General features: G+C 41.3%; 1 protein-coding gene across 1 annotated transcript; it reads left to right on the top strand.

The window, feature by feature from the left end:
* Positions 1–144: 144 nt before the first annotated feature.
* LOC125521408 (very-long-chain 3-oxoacyl-CoA reductase 1-like) lies at positions 145–6,918 on the top strand. The gene is made up of 4 exons (XM_048686466.1): positions 145–519; positions 616–904; positions 1,537–1,606; positions 6,482–6,918. The coding sequence occupies exons 1-4, from the start codon at positions 168–170 to the stop codon at positions 6,782–6,784; spliced, it is 1,014 nt and encodes a 337-aa protein (XP_048542423.1). The 5' UTR covers positions 145–167; the 3' UTR covers positions 6,785–6,918.
* The last annotated feature ends 4,409 nt before the right edge of the window (positions 6,919–11,327 follow it).

Genomic DNA, 11,327 nt, shown 5'->3' on the forward strand with positions numbered 1-11,327 from the left:
AGTGAAATACGCGTTGCATCGTTTTCAAACGAAGGAGTACTTGGAAGTGCACATCGTGCACAGCTCGTAGTTGGCAGCCGACCAGCCGTGGTAAATGCACACTGTTTATTTAATAGGAGAGAGGATGTCATGGTGTCATAAAGAAAAAGGGGAGAGAACGGCGAGAGATGGCATTCCTCAGTCAAGCGCAGGCGGCGCCGGCATGGTTCCTCTCGCTGGCCTTCCTCGGCACCCTTTACGCCGCTGCATTCTCGTTCCGGCTCCTCGCCCACCTCGCGCTCTGCTTGCGCCGGCCGAAGGACCTCCGGCGCCGCTACGGCGCCTGGGCCGTCGTCACCGGCCCGACGTCCGGCATCGGCCGGTCCGTCGCCCTGGAGCTCGCCAGCCGGGGGCTCAACCTCGTGCTCGTCGACCTCAACGCCGCCAATCTCAAGGAAATCGCTCACACCGTCAGATCTCGCCACGCCGTGCAGACCAAGACCGTGGTGTTCGATCTCTCGCTCGTTTCTACTGCCCAAGGTAATTAAACTTGTACTACTACTCAAACTCAAGCACGGCACAGAAGCAAATAGCAACGAATCGCTTCATCACTCTCATGGTGACCGCCGCCGGCAGGTGACGAGGCGATGCGGCGGCTCCGAGAGGCCGTGGTGGGGCTGGACGTGGGAGTGCTGGTGAACAACGCCGGGGTGGCGAAGCCGGGCGCCGTGTACCTGCACGAGGCCGACGTGGAGGCCTGTGTGAGGATGATGCGGGTGAACCTGTGGGCGCTGACGGAGGTGACCGCCGCGGTGCTGCCGGGGATGCTGGAGCGACGCAGGGGCGCCGTCGTCAACATGGGCTCAGCCTCGTCGGAGGCCATCCCCTCCTTCCCCCTCCACACCATGTACGCCGCCACCAAAAGGTATGTCTCACACAAGCGGACTGGGATGAGGTGACATGCGCTACGGTGACATGCAGCTCAAATTTAAATTTAAACATTGTAAAAAAATCTAAAAAAAATCATACATGTTCACATCACATGCTAAGTTAACCCTTAAAAATTTCAGATCAAAACTCGAAACATACATCGAGAAACGAAAAAGAGAAATCTGTCATGAATAATTTTCGAATGGTTCTCTGTAGACTATTCACATCTAAGTTTCTCTTTTTCGTTTCTCGATGTATGTTTCGGATTTTGATCTGAAATTTTTAGGGGTTATCTTAATATGTGTTGTGAACATGCATGATTTTTTTCAAATTTTTTCGCAATGTTTAAATTTGAATTTGGGCCGCATGTCACCGTGCATGTCATCGTATAATATGTGCTGTGAACATGCATGATTTTTTTCAGATTTTTTCGCAATATTTAAATTTGAATTTGGGCCGCATGTTACCGTGCATGTCATCGTAGTGCATGTTACCTGATCCCAGTCCCACACAAGCGGGGCATTTCGCGGTACGGTGGAGCAAATTTAGTTCCTATGGATGGAGCGAGACTGTGAGACTGATTGGTTTTTCTGCTTACATTACACGTCGGTGGTTCATTCCAAGCAGGTATGTTGCGCAGTTCTCCAGGAGCCTTTACGTTGAGTACAGAAGCAAAGGGATCGATGTGCAATGCCAGGTAATATATATTGCCCGTTACATGTTCGACGCATATTTAGCTTCATCTGAGAGTCCCTTTGATTCAATGGATTTCCATGCAAAAAGATGAAGGATTCTAATTCTTATGAACTTTTCATACACGTTGGCTGTTTGATTGCAATCCATAGGATTTTTTCCTTAGGATTTATTTTATAATTTCCATCCACTTCCAAACTCACGTAAGGAAACAGATGTTTTTCCTGCGTAAAATCAAACAACCATACAATCATGTATGTCATGACACTCTATTCGTGTGCTTTTCTATTCATGCGTTTTATTTATCATGTGAATCAATGAGGCCCTGAATTGTTTCCCTATATAGAGATGATTGTTCAAAGACTAGAAGATATCCAGATTATTGGAGAAGTACTTATGAACTACTGGGATAAAAAAATCTAGAATATGTAAACTAAACATAATAAATACTCCCTCCGTTCCTAAATATATGTACTTTTAGAGATTCCACTATAAAGACTATATTCGGATGTATATATATCGACGTCTTTTAGAGTATATGTTCACTCATTTTGCTCCCTATGTAGTTTATACTGGAATCTCTCAAAAGACTTATATTTAGGAACAAAGGGAGTACATAATAGAGGTAATATCACCGAAAGTTATAGAACTTGCGTCACACGTTTAGTTTGGTGCTAGTACTTTCAAAAATATGGTTTTGTGGTTACATAATTTGACTCAAGCGTGCAGATACAGTCACACTACGTATATGTTGACGTATCCATGTGCATGACCCCACTTGTCATTGACCGATGGCGCTGGGCGTGATGTATTTTACACAGAACACCCTCAAAAAAATTATTTGCGGAAAAAGTCAACCACAGCGACACATTTTTTGCACAAAACATCCTCAAATTGTTTATTTATAGAATAGCAGGACCATGGTACTGTACATATATGTGAAAATTAACAAACAAAAAGCGTGCACCAGGACTCAAACCCACTAACAATTTATTTAACACAAAACAGTCTAGCCACGCCACTAGGATATTCTAGTCAGGTTGTTAAATATGGATAACCAGCGTATATGTACTTGAGGAGGACTTATGTGGAGCTTAATTGGGCTGTGGATACTACAGCCCATTTTTCGCGCGCTATTTTTCTTTAAAGATAATTTCTAAAACATATATAAGTAATAAAGTTACGAACTCCTAAAAAGGTAATAAAGTTACGTTCAAATATTTGTGTGTTAAAACTATTATATATACAGATGATGATTAGTATATAAAACATTTAAATATAAAACTGTGTATTATATATTTAATATTTAGTAAACATAAGTAATAAAAGAATTTAAGACATTTGTAAAACATAACTAATAAAATTATGTTCAAATATTTGTTTCTTAAAAATACAATACATGCAAACGATCATTTCTAAATAAAAACTTTAAATATAAATTTTTCTATTATTTAAAAACTATTTGGTTAATATGTACATTGAAAATGTTTATTAGATGAATATGTTTAATTAATCCAAAAAATATACACTTCTGGCTTATATTTAAATTACACAAAAAGATGAACACAAACATTTACTAAATATTTATGACTATTCACTTGTGTAAAAAATTTTATTCATGACTTATATTTAAAAAATTTATATAACTTAAATATTAGCCACGCCTGAATATTCATATTAACAGTTTAAATTTTAAATTATTAATATTTTGAATTATATAAACATTGAACTATACAAATGTGCGTATATATAATTATTCAAATGTTCATATAATTAAAATAATATTTTTTGAATTGTAACTGTGAAAACCAAATATGCAATACGCACAGTTATATAGTACACATGTTTATATCTTTTAAAAAATAGGACGGACAAAATAGGCTGCAGTATTCTTAGCCCATTTAAGCTCCACATACATGCACCCTCATTTAATACATTTATGTTCGTTATCCATGTCAGACATCCCAACCTGATCTATTGTAGTGGCTTTTCTGTATTGAGTTAAAATAATTGGACCCTGGTTCGAGTCCTGATGTTAATTTTTGCATTTTGTCTTCTCGTGTTAGAAAATAGTTGGTCGTCGGTTCGAGTCCAGGCATACGCTTTTTGTTGTTAATTTTCGCATGTGTAGTATTGTGGTCTTGTTCCCCGCAAAAAAAAAATATTGCCGTCTTGTTTTCTGTAAATAAAAAAAGTTAGGGTGTTTTGTGCAAAATGCGTCGATGTTGTTGAATTTTCCCACATAAAAAAATTCAGGGTGTTCTATGTAAAAATACGTCACACCTAGCGCCATTATTCACTGACAAAGTGGGGCCAAACACATGGATACGCCTGCATACGCGTACTGTGACTGTATCTGCACTCTTGAGTCAAGTTAGATGACCACAAAACCGTATTTGCGAAGTTCTAGCATCAAACTGAACATGCAACACAAGTTCTATGACTCATGGTGATATTACCTCTACATAATATGTCACCCCAAAGGACAAGTAAGACTTTAAAATATACATTGAGCAGTTGCTGAAATTAGGAGTAATAGGAGAAAGTAGAAACCGGGGCATAGGTCTTTATGTGAGTCACCACTAAAATAGTTATAGGCAAATAAAGAAAGAGACCTGATGACAACACGGTAGAAGATGCTTATAACATTGCAAACAAACAATATTGGATTAATAGAAAATAAGGAAACAAATATTTTTCAAAACTCAATTTAAAACACTAATTTGCAGTCAAAATGGCAGAAGAATCTATAGAGTGGGTAACACTTGCATGCCCTCAAGTACATTTCAGTGGCTTCTGACAACCTTTGGAATAAAAAATGCATCCAGATTACTTTAAAAAAATGCAAAATATATTTAATGAAAATGAAGAATTCATATAGGTATATGTAGAACATGAGTTGATATTCTCTAAACCGGACAAAGAACATATGGCTCGTCGTGAAAAAATGAGTAGAGCAAAACGGGTTAATATTACCGAGAGAGAAAACGGAAATCTGCAAAGAAAAGATAGTTTGTTGACATGAAATAGGAAAGGGAAAGATATATTTACAAGAGAAAATTTCCAGCTTCTTACAATTCCATGACACTATGAAGAAAGAGGAAACCCCAAAATATCCCATGTGTAAAGAATGTTTGGTATAATGGCGCTTGATCCTTTAGACGGGTAATATATAGACGAAAAGATCAATGTACTGGAAATGAAAATGTTGAACGTCTATTATATCATAGTTTTCTTAGGGCCAGCTTAATTCATTGTTTTAGTCATCAAAAAAGGGCAACCTGGTGCATGGAGCTCTCGCTTGCGCAGGGTCCGTGAAAAAGATCCGACCACTTTGGATCTATAGTATACAATCTTGGCCTACATTTTTATAAGAGGACTTGAACCCCAAGGCTCCCTTCTGTTTTAGTCGTCGAAACCAGCATAAAATCATGCCCGATTACTTCTCCTCTGAGGGATGAATGTTATGCTTGTTTGGCGGATTTGTACTGCACCGAATCATCTTTTTCAATTTTCCATGAAAAATTAAAGCATCAAGAGTCCCATATTCCAATAGGTTGACTTGTCCTATTTGCCGCTCAATGTGACAACTAATTGGACAAACTCCACACCAGCCATACGGGTTGGTAATGGAGCGGCATATTTAGGTCCCTGTTTTTCAGGAAAAAGTGAACATGGTACCTCCTATTTGACGCATTTCATGCAAACAGAGCCGTGACGCACAGGGCGAGCGCGACTCGGATGGACCATTAGAGGCTGCTGTAGCGAGCAGGCCACTGTATACTAATTTTACCTTTACTAAAAAAGTATACTAGTTTGGTACTGTAGTAAACATACTGTAGCATCGACCTTTGAACAGTTTTAAAATTCCAAGTTCTTTTTAAAATTTATGAACATTTTTAAAGGTAAAAAAATCAGAACGTGAATGAATTTGGAAATTGCTAACATTTTTTTAAAAAGGTGAACATTTTTAAAATCCCCCCCAATATTCGAATAAATTAACATTTTTAAAATTTGTGAACAAAGTTTAAAAACTGAACCATTTTTTGAAATCCTGAAGAATTTTATGAAAACACAAACATTTTCAAACATTTTTTAATTTGTGAACAATATTTGAAAACAAGGACTTTTTTAAAATTCTGAGCTATTTTTAAAAATCATGAAAATTTAGAAATCCCTATACATTTTATAAAAACGTGAAATTTTGAATTTTTGACAAAATATTGAATGCAGGAACATTTTTTGAAACTCTGGTGATTTTTTAAAAATTAGGAATGTCTAGGGCACATCTCAAGTAAAAACAATAAGAAAAACAAACGGAAGACTCACGAACGAGGAAGAGGAAGTAACAGAAATGGACAAAAAGGGCAGCCCTGCGTCAAATAGGGTTTTCCCATTAACGTGAGCTCGGGTGTGTGGAAATCCCTCAGAGGAGCCTTTCATCTAGTTTTTCTAGACCTTTCTAACTCCATGAGGCTTCTCATGACAAAGATAGTGGGAATTTAAGTTAAAAAAAGTTTCTTTTTAAAGAAGATAGTAAGAGCTTTTCCTTTGAGATGTCTAAAATATGGTTCCTTTTGACAGTAACGTGGTACATTGACATATTTGCATTATGTGCATGGATGCGCTTTCGAGACAAGTTTTCATCCCGCTTTATATGTAAAGCAACAATCACACAAAGTACATGACCGAATGATGCAAGATGGTGAGATAGTACTCTTACAAAGCCGATTCCGGAATAATCAAGGAAGGTAGAACGCAAACGACTACACAACTGAAAGATAACGTAGAAAGACCTGAAAACACCGCCACAATACGCCTTAATACACGTAAGCTCCACCCCGCTCTCGCTAACCAGCTAGCACTTTATTTCGTGCAGGCTCCGTTCTACGTGGCGACCAGGATAGTGTCAAGGCTGGCAGAGACCGGGCGGGCCGGGCGCCTCTCTATGTTCCTCATTGCGCCGACGCCCGATGCGTACGCGAGCGCGGCGGTGCGCTGGATCGGCCACGGCCCGCCCCTCTGCGCCCCCAACCTCGGCCACCAGCTCCTGTGGTGCCTCGCCGCCGTCCTGCCGGACTTCGTCCACGACTGGCTCCGCATGCGCGAGCACCTGCAGCACAGAGCGCTGGCTCAGAGAGCGTCGAGACGTCGTGCCGGCGTGCCAATAACTGTCAAGTGAATTCCTGGTGATCTTGGACGACATGCCTGTGTTCCACAAACCACACGCTCTGGTGTTCAATTAACTGAATTTCCGATGAACTGAATCATGTAATCGTATTTTGCCGACATGCAATTATTTGTCCACGCACTGCACCTTCACCGTTCGTTAATTAGTTGCATCCAACATTTACCGTTTGACAAAGAGCGCGTACAATGCAAATGTTGCACAAGTCTTTAGGAAAAGGAAGTTGATTCTTTTTCTGTTTGCCAGAAAACCTATCCGAGAGCAAAGTGTTTTTTTAAGCAATAACACTGGCTATTTCTTAAAGAAGCACTTGCCTTCCCTAAAATATCACACCACATGCACACATTCATGCTGGCTACTGAGTACCGGAGCCATTGAAACTGCATGCGAGATTGATCATAATCATCGTGTTCTTCCTGCTATCCATAGATCACTACACGAAAAAACATATTCTACCTTGTGTTTCTCGATACGTGAGTGTAAATTATTGGTCACTTGGCTTACGCCACTGTACACCGTGTGTGAACCTGCGGTGCACTTTAACATGTGCCTCAACGTACTGCCATGTACGACGTGACACCCCTCAAAAACACTCGGCCTTCAGGGATTAAAGCCGAGTGTTTTAGAGGCCCGCACGGTTAGTGTAAATTGATCACTTGGCTTACGCCACTGTACACCGTGTGTGAACCGGCGGTGCACTTTGACATGTGCCTCAGTGTACTGCCACGTACGGCGTGACACCCCTCAAAAACTCTCGGCCTTCAGGGGTTAAAGCCGAGTGTTTTAGAGGCCCGCACGGTGAATAGCGGTGCCACGTGGTCGTGCTCGTCGCAGTTCATAGCGCCGTGAAGAGGTCGTACGTAATCCGCGGGCCATGCATGTACGGTGTGTGCCTTCAACGACACACACGGCATAATGCATGCTGGCAGACGGTTGTTCACACGCAATGCCAGTGGCATGATCGTCTGGATTCTGATACCACCATTAATGCATGCATAACGCTGATACATCTATTTTGCATCATACTTTTATATCGATACTTATTGCATTATGGGCTGTTATTACACATTATATCACAATACTTATGCCTTTTCTCTCTTATTTTATAAGGTTTACATGAAGAGGGAGAATACCGGCAGCTAGAATTCTGGACTAGAAAAGAAGCAAATATTATAGACCTATTCTGCACAACTCCAAAAATACTGAAACTTCACGGAGAATTATTTTGGAATATATAAAAAATATTGGGCAAAGAAAGCACCAGAGGGGGCCACCTGCCATCCACAAGGGTGGAGGGCGCGCTCCCGTACCTTGTGGGCCACCTGGCAGTCCCCCGATATCCATCTTCTGCTATATGGTGTGTTTTGACCTGGAAAAAAAATCAGAAGGTAGCGTTCGGGACGAAGTGCCGCCGTTTCGAGGCGGAACTTGGGCCGAACCAATCTAGGGCTCCGACAGAGCTGTTCTGCCAGGGAAACTTCTCTTCGGGATGGGGAAATTGAAGCCATCGTCATTGCTAACGATCCTCTCATCGAGTGGAGGTCAATCTCCATCAACATCTTCACTAGCACCATCTTCTCTCAAACCCTAGTCATCTCTCGTATCTGATCTCTGTCTCAAAATCTTAGATTGGTACCCGTGGGTTGCTAGTAGTGTTGATTACTCCTTGTAGTTGATGCTAGTTCGTTTATTCAGTGGAAGATCATATGTTCAGATCCTTAATGATAATTAATACTCCTCTGATTATGGACATGAATATGCTTGATACGTCTTCGTCGTATCTACTTTTACAAACTCTTTTGCCCTTGTTTTGGACCCTAATTTGCATGATTTGAACGGAACTAACCCGAACTGACGCTGTTTTCAGCAGAATTGCCATGATATTATTTTTATGAAGAAATAAAAGTTATCGGAATGACCTGAAAATACACGGAGATCAGTTTTGGAATTAATAAAAAATATTGGCAAAAGAATCAAGTGAAGGGGGCCCACACCCTGGCCACAAGGGTGGGGGGCGCGCCCTCCGTCACAGTTGCCCCCTGGACCTCCACCAACCTCAACTCCAACTCCATATATTCACGTTCGGGAAAAAAAATTAGAGAGAAGGATTCCTCATGTTTTACGATACGGAGCCGCCGCCAAGCCCTGTTCTTCCTTGGGAGGGCAGATCTGGAGTCCGTTCTGGGCTCCAAAGAGGGGAATCTGTCGCCATCGTCATCATCAACCATCCTTCATCACCAATTCATGATGCTCACCGCTGTGCGTGAGTAATTCCATCGTAGGCTTGCTGGACGGTGATGGGTTGTATGAGATTTACCATGTAATCGAGTTAGTTTTGTTAGGGTTTGATCCCTAGTATCCACTATGTTCTAAGATTGATGTTGCTATGACTTTGCTATGCCTAATGCTTGTCACTAGGCCTGAGTGCCATGATTTCAGATCTGAACCTATTATGTTTTCATGAATATATTTGTGTTCTTGGTCCGATATTGCAAGTTATAGTCACCTACTACATGTTACGACGCGGCAACCCCGTAGTGACAATAGTCGGGACACTTCCCGGTGATGACCGTAGTTTGAGGAGTTCATGTATTCACTAAGTGCTAATGCTTTGGTCCGGTACTCTATTAAAAGGAGGCCTTAATATCCCTTAGTTTCCAATAGGCCCCCGCTACCACGAGAGGGTAGGACAAAAGATGTCATGCAAGTTCTTTTCAATAAGCACGTATGACTATATTTGGAATACATACCTACATTATATTGATGAACTGGAGCTAGTTCTGTGTCACCCTATGTTATAACTGTTGCATGATGAATTCCATCGGACATAATTATCCATCATTGATCCATTTCCTACGAGCTTTTCACATATTGATCTTTGCTTCGTTACTTTTCCATTGCCACTGTTACGATTGCTACAAAACTGCTACTGTTACTTTTGCTACTCTTACCGTTACTTCCATACTACTTTGTGCTACCTCTTGAGCTTGCGTTGGTTTTTCCCTTGAAGAGGAAAGGATGATGCAGCAAAGTAGAGTAAGTATTTCCCTCATTTTTGAGAACCAAGAACATCGAGGAGAACATGGTATTGAGAGTCAAAGAGAGAGAAGAATCCATCTAGCTACTAGATATGGACCCGTATGTCTGTGGTAAACTATTCACGCTTCATGGGAGAGGCAATGGTGTTGATGTAGAAGCCCTTCGTGATCGAATCCCCCTCCGGTAGGATGTCGTAAAAGGCCCCAAGATGGGATCTCATGGATACAGAAGGTTGCGGCGGTGTAAAAGTGGTTTTGTGGCTCCCCTGGAAGTTTTCCGAGTATATGAGTATATATAGGAGGAAGATCTAGGTCAGGAGGTCACCGAGGGGCCCATAAGGTTGGGGGCCACGCCCTACCCCCCTGGGCGCGCCCTCCACCCCTGTGGCTGCCTCGTGGCTCTTCTGACTTGCACTCCAAGTCTCCCGGGTGTCTTCTGGTCCGAGAAATATCATCGCGAAAGTTTTATTCCGTTCAGACTCCGTTTGGTATTCCTTTTCTGCGAAACTCTATAACAAGGAAAAACAGAAACTCGAAGTGGCACTGGGCTCTAGGTTAATAGGTTAGTCCTAAAAATCATATCAAATAGTGTATTAATGCATATAAAACATCCAAAACATATAATATAATAGCATGAAACAATAAAAAATTATAGATATGTTGGAGACGTATCACTTTGCTACTAAATACTTTGCTGCAGATACATGTGTGGTTGAATTGACAACTCAGCTGCTAATACTTGAGAATATTCTTTGGCTCCCCTTGTGTCGAATCAATAAATTTGGGTTGAATACTCTACCCTTGAAAACTATTGCGATCCCCTATACTTGTGGGTTATCAAGACCTTTTTTTGGAGCCGTTGTCGGGGAGCATAGCTCTATTCTCTGAGTCACTTGGGGTTTATATCTGTTGATCACTATGAGGAATCTAAAAGACAAAAAAACCAAGATCTATCCCTCACTACGAGGGGAGTTAAGGAACTGCCATCTAGCTCTGCACTTCATTCTCCTTTTGTTTTAAGTAAACTTGCGACACCTACACCTGTTATTGATTCCGATATGTCACATGTTATTGATGATGCCACTTCGGCTATGCATGGTGCTTATGATGAAACTACTTCTCTACTTGATAATACTGTGCCACCAGGTGAATTTCTTGATGAACAACTTGCTAGGGTTAGAGAGAATGAAATTACTAAAACTGATGATATTATTAAAACTGAAGATTATGATTCTCCCCCTAGGTATGAATTGCCTATTGTACCTGAGGGTTATTGTCGTGGAAGTGTCACGACAGATGTCCTCATGGAAGGACTTAGTTGTGGAGCTATTGCGATGAGGTTAGCTTAAAGGGGTTAAACGGGACAAAAGACACGGAGAGTTTATACTGGTTCGGCCACTTGCGGTGAAGGTAAAGGCCTACTCCAGTTGAGGTGGTATTACTAGGGTTTTGATTACCAGGGAGCAAACACGGTTTTCCTGGCTCTCGATTTGATGTTT

Source organism: Triticum urartu, chromosome 7 (genome assembly GCF_003073215.2).
Source record: "Triticum urartu cultivar G1812 chromosome 7, Tu2.1, whole genome shotgun sequence".
In the NCBI taxonomy this organism is placed as follows: Eukaryota; Viridiplantae; Streptophyta; class Magnoliopsida; order Poales; family Poaceae; genus Triticum; species Triticum urartu.

Coding starts and splice junctions, on each gene's coding strand:
- LOC125521408 (XM_048686466.1), top strand. CDS start 168: ATGGCATTCCTCAGTCAAGCGCAGGCGGCGCCGGCATGGTTCCTCTCG. Junction 520..615: donor GCTCGTTTCTACTGCCCAAG/GTAATTAAACTT, acceptor CGCCGCCGGCAG/GTGACGAGGCGATGCGGCGG. Junction 905..1,536: donor ATGTACGCCGCCACCAAAAG/GTATGTCTCACA, acceptor CATTCCAAGCAG/GTATGTTGCGCAGTTCTCCA.